This window comes from Pteropus vampyrus, unplaced genomic scaffold (genome assembly GCF_000151845.1).
Source record: "Pteropus vampyrus isolate Shadow unplaced genomic scaffold, Pvam_2.0 Scaffold602, whole genome shotgun sequence".
Taxonomy (NCBI): Eukaryota; Metazoa; Chordata; class Mammalia; order Chiroptera; family Pteropodidae; genus Pteropus; species Pteropus vampyrus.
Genome location: NW_011889383.1, coordinates 142007 through 147250, shown reverse-complemented (window position 1 = coordinate 147250; position 5244 = coordinate 142007). Strand labels below are relative to the sequence as shown.

At 57.6% G+C, this 5244-nt stretch overlaps 1 protein-coding gene across 1 annotated transcript in view; it reads right to left on the bottom strand.

Moving 5' to 3' along the window:
* Positions 1-3907: 3907 nt before the first annotated feature.
* The window catches only part of RNF225 (ring finger protein 225), a 3423-nt gene continuing 2086 nt past the window's right edge, over positions 3908-5244 (bottom strand). The window contains exon 3 of the mRNA XM_011384647.2: positions 3908-3990. Coding sequence (XP_011382949.1) covers positions 3908-3990 — 83 coding nt within the window. The remainder of the gene's footprint in view (positions 3991-5244) is intronic.

The window sequence follows — 5244 nt, the reverse complement described above, 5'->3', positions numbered from 1 at the left end:
ATGAGTGGCCGAGATCAGGGGTCAGAAGTCTAAATCTTCGCAGCAGGTCATGTCCAGCTCAGACATTTTCTGTAAGATGCACTGACGTGGTCATTTTTCGTGGGGCCAGTGGGCTTGGCCTTGGAGACCTGCCCTAGACATTCAGTTCGCGAAGTTCAGCGCCCTCCTCGGTGCACAGGGTGGGTGGGCCTTCCCTGGGCTGGATTCTCACAAACCTCATCTGATGCCAGGGCTCTGGTGGCTTCCGCATTCCCTGAGCTTACGTAGCTGGCATTGATGAGGAGGCTGGTCCAGGCGACCGCCCCGGGGGTTGGCTGTTCTCACACCTGGTGTCTGGCCCAGGCCCTCTTAGGTCTTGGTGCCTCCCTGACCCCCTTCCTAATGGTTGTTCACCCTCTTGACAGCCACCGACGCCAGTCCGCTGGCCATGCTCCGCTGTCTGGCCCACTGTTCTGTCTCCCGCTGTGCAGTGCTCACCTCTTAACGGGTCCTGAGTTGGCCAGAGATCCTTAGGTAGGCCTTGCAACCCTGTTGTCTCCAAGAAGGCAGGCAGAGGTGAGACTCCCCAAGTACATGCCTGTTGTGGGTAGCCATGGACCGTCATGATTGTAACTTTCGCAGCCCATGACGTCACCCTATTGGAGTGCGGTCAGGAGCACTGACTGATGGGCCAGGTAGACTTGAAACCAGCGATGGCATGTGAGGTCCGCAGGAAGCTCAGCCATGGAGATTCCAAGCGGGGGCAGGAGTGCTCTTAGGCTTACACTGTTCTCATACCCGTGCCTGTGCCTCTGGTACTGGCCACCCCTTAACATGTCCTTGGCTGATACATATCCTTAGCCATTGCTAGCAAGCCCATTCCTCTGTGGGACCGCCTTTCTCTCCCATGGTGTGGGTAGAGGCGTGGGTGGTCCAGGCCTGAGGTACATAGAAACTCAGTGCTTCTGGTCACAGCTGTAGGAGGCAGCACTACAGTGGGATCCCAGGCACTCTGACTGTGGCGGCCACTCTTAACCACTCATCTTTCCTGGGCTTGCGTTCCCAGCTCATTATGTTTTTCATTTGTGCTATTCGTACAGTTGCCTTCTTAGTCCTCAGTAGTTTCACTTTTCAGATTTTAGGTTTAGTGCTTCTTTAGGGAGAGTCACTGGAGAGGGGATGGGGTGACCCTAAACTGCAGGACTCCTACCTGGGGCTGGCTGCCTGAAGGAAAGCGGGAGGGTGAAGTTTGGGTTGCAGGAGGACACCTGAAACTATCCGGGTCGTAATGCAGCATGGGAGGCTGTTGGCGTTTGGGAGACGCCTCCTGCCAGCCAGTCCCGCAGGACTGTGAGGTATGACCAGAGGTGGGAGTGTCCACAGAGGGCCTGAGCAGTGATGCTGAATTTCCAGCGCCAGTGGTCGACTGTTGGTGTTCCCACCACCTTGGGCAATGGGCTGAGATTGTAATTTCCCCATTTTACGGATAAGGAAATGGATACTGAGAAATGAGGCATTGTACCCATTCGCTTGGGAACCCAAGTACAAGCTCAGGTCGACCTGACCCCCTAAGCTCTAACCCCTCTGCCCCTGTGTTGTATTTTTTTAACCTATTAGATATTTTTGTATTGCGATTTTTCATGGTGGTTATATTGGATGCAAGTTTGAAGTGTGTGAATTTGAAAGTATGAAGTACAGAATGTCTGTCAGTTTGGCGCGCCTTCCTTGCTCCTCCCACCAGGCTCTGCGGAGGGGTATTACGCGTGCGCAGCTATGGAGGGGCGGCCGAAGGCGAGTCAAGTTGCTATAGCAATGAGCCACGCCCCCTGTTTGGTATGCGGCGTCTGATTGGTCCGCGGTCCCTGACAACTTCGTTTAGCCCTCCTGGTCAGCGTAGGGTGTCAGGAAAAGTTGCGGCTGCGGGGCCGGGAAGCCGGGATAACCGAGTTGCCAGGTCGGGCCAAGGCGTGGAGTTGAGAGTTGAGGGGAGAAGGTATTTTTCAGAAAGCTCTGTGTTCCCCATTCGAATCCACACCCTATCCAGACCGTCAGCCTCAGTTTCCCCATCTGTCATTCTGGACACTGCCGCTCCTGGGGTCCAGAGAGGGCCACCCGTAGCTCTCTGTTCCCTCGGCCTAAACACAAAAGATGCCCTGCTGGCTGGGGACGGGTGTGGTGTGGGCCTCTGACCTTGATGGGGAGAGGCTGGCCCGATTCCTCTAGAATGGAGCCCCGGCTGCCCCTCTGGGGATAAAGAGACCAGAGTTGGGGGAGGACTCGAGAAAGGTTGAGGGAGTTGGGTACCCCACGAGTGTGGTGGAGGCGGCATTGTGGCCAAGATAGTGACTCCTCTGCTCAGCCCTCTGGACACCATCTGCCATGATTGGTCCGTCCTTGTGCCCAAGGCGCCCCCAGTGCGCTTGGTGCACAGCAAGTGCTCAATAAATATTTGTGTATTAACGAATTCTCCCTGCAAGTAGAGTGTTTATTGCCGCCGATTCTACAGAAAAGAGAACCACAGTCGGGGGTACAGGCCTCTGGTACCATGCTAGGCACTGAGACTGCCCCGACTCTGGGTGTTCACAGGACCTGGGAGTAGGAGTGAGCCTAAGGCAGGGGTGTAGGGAGGGGGTGTCCAGCCTGGGCAGAGTAGGCAGAGGGAGGGCTGGGAGGGCACAGCAGCAGGTGGCCACAGAGGCTGACAGCAGAGGTGGAGAGGAGTCTGCCATGACCCTGGCCCCAGGGTGGTTTCGGACAGCTCCTTTGTTCCTGGGCAGTGGGCGGGCAGGCATTGAGGTAGTAATCAGCACATGGGGACGCTCATCGGCCCCTGGGCTCTGTCATCGGCCTCATTTTACTGGAAAAGAGACTGAGGTCTCAGGCTCTGAGCTGGGAGGGTAGAGAAGCCAAGCTTCCTTGTAGCCCCCAGGAGGAAGCTGGTTAGTACTGAGGAGGAGGGGCCAGAACACGAACTGCTCTCGGCCACCGTCCAGCCCCAGGTCCCCCTGCCTCAAGCCAGCTATCATTTCCCCTGGGTGTCCTTGAAGATACAGCTCTAAGGTCTCTTCCTCCGTGCAGTCCTCCTAGAACACCCTAAGGCAGAAAGCATTGTCTCTCTCTCTTCTGTGCACTGACAGCCAAGGGCCCTTTTCTGAACTCCCTGGCTGGGTCCATCCCTGCCTTTCCCTCTCCCCCTCCAGCAGGAGTGCGGGAGGGAAGGGATAAGGAGGGAGATATGGCGAGCCTATGTAAAGTGTGTGATTAAGTTAAGGCTCTTTAGCTGATTATCCTGGATTGTTAGGGCCGACCTGATGTCATCACAGTGTCCTTATACGTGAAAGAGGGAGGTGAGAGGGCCAGAGAGATTTGAAGATGCTGCATTAAAGATGGAGGAAGGTGTTCAGAATGCAGCTTACAAGCTGGTGAAGCAAGGAGACAGATTCTCTAGAGGCTCCAGAAAGAACTAGGTGAGCGGACACCTGGACACCCGCCCCGAGAGACTGGTCCGAAGACTCTTGCCTGCAGAACTGAGCCGATGGAAATTTGTCCCAGCAGCCATAGAAAAACAAGACAGATCTCCAAGCCCTCTCCTGCCTGATCGGGTCCCCTCCCTGTGGGGCTGGGCTGTGGGTGACATTGGCACACGGGTGTGGGACAAGAACTGGTCTGGGAGGACACTCCCTCAGACACCCTGCTGCTCTCGCTCTGGATTCCCACCTGGAAGCAGCAGCTCACAGAAGGCGATCCGCTGACTGGCCAGGTCAGGATGGCTTGCAGCCGGGTGAGCCCGGGGGGCCCACAGGCATTTCCAGGCTGCCTTATGGTCACCTGCAATGCTATCATTGTCCAGAAAACTATTTTACATGCACCGTATGCCAGGCACTGAGAACACACAAGTAAATAAACCAAAAAGGACCCTCCACAGAATTCACTTTGGAAAATGCTGGATGCCCACCGGCAACGCAGCACCCCAACCCTGGGTGAAGCAAGGCAGGGTGGCGGCTCCAGGGCCTGCAGGGTGAGAGGAGATGACTCATGTTCAGTTTGTGCAGAGGGTAGCTGCCATCTACTCTGCTGTGACTAACCCAGGAAGGCTTCTGGGAAGAGGAGGACAGGAACCTAAGAGCTGCCCTCCATGAAGGCTGCTGAACACAGGGAGGGCTGAAGCATCACCTCAGGGTACAACAGGGATGCCACAAAGGCTGGTGGCTCTGGCAGAGGAAGTGTAGGAACTGGCCTGGAGATTAATGAGTGACGGGGGCTCTAGCAACTAGAGAGGGTGCAGGACCCCTAGGGTAGTCCAGGAGCATCCAGGAGCAACCCCCAAGTCACATGACACTCTCTGACTCAGAGGCCAACCCTGGCCCCTTGGAGTTTTGGTGGCCACAGTTGCCCCATAGCATAGTGGGAGGACCCATAGGGAAAGTCCAGGCTCCCACAGCAAGTTGTTCAGCAGCCAGATGGGAGCTGGTCTTTGAGGCTCAGGCCCTATCTGTCACACCCCAGCCCTGGCCAGGCCACCCATGCCCTTCCGAACCCAAGCGCCAGCCAGACTGGCAGGGTGTCAACCCAGGACCGGCAAAGTGACTGCTGGATCCCCCGCCCGGGCCCAGCCTGCAGGCAGCAGAGTGGGAGACAAACCACAGCGGCCCAGTAAGGAGTGTGGCCAATGGCAGCGGCAGCAGCTCTGCCTCCAAGGGTGGGGGCCCCAGTCACCTGCAGGGACTTTCAGAGCCTTCTACCCCTGGTGCTGCTGACAATGCTCCCCCAGGGCTCTGATGACGACTGGGGGTGTGCTCAGTAGGACGCTGAGGAGCGGGTGGGAGGGGCCCCTAGCAGGCTCCCAGCTGGAGGTTGGCCAGGGGGCTCCCCCAGCTGGACTCCTACTGGACCCTCCCGGAGACCAGGTTTTGGAGCACCTCCCAGCAGAACCTTTACAACCGTGGGGTCAGGGGACCCTCACCTGGATGCCAGCGGGGATTGAGGATGGGGCACTCCCAGAAGGTCCCCGAGGGAGCGAAAGCAAAGTTGCTCCCTGAGAGGGTCCCCTGTCCCATCGTGATGGTCCTGTCAGGCCTCCCTTACGGAGAAATGGGTGCCTGCCACGCGCCCTGCTGAGGCTCAGGGGGATGGTGGCCAGTGCTCCTGGCAGGGGTCCACACCACGACGCCGAGGTCCCCAGGCCTGGAGACAGGGACTGCAGCACAGATGCCTTTACTGTGACCCCCACACCCTCCTCCTGCCCCGTGCCCGCGGGGCCCAGAC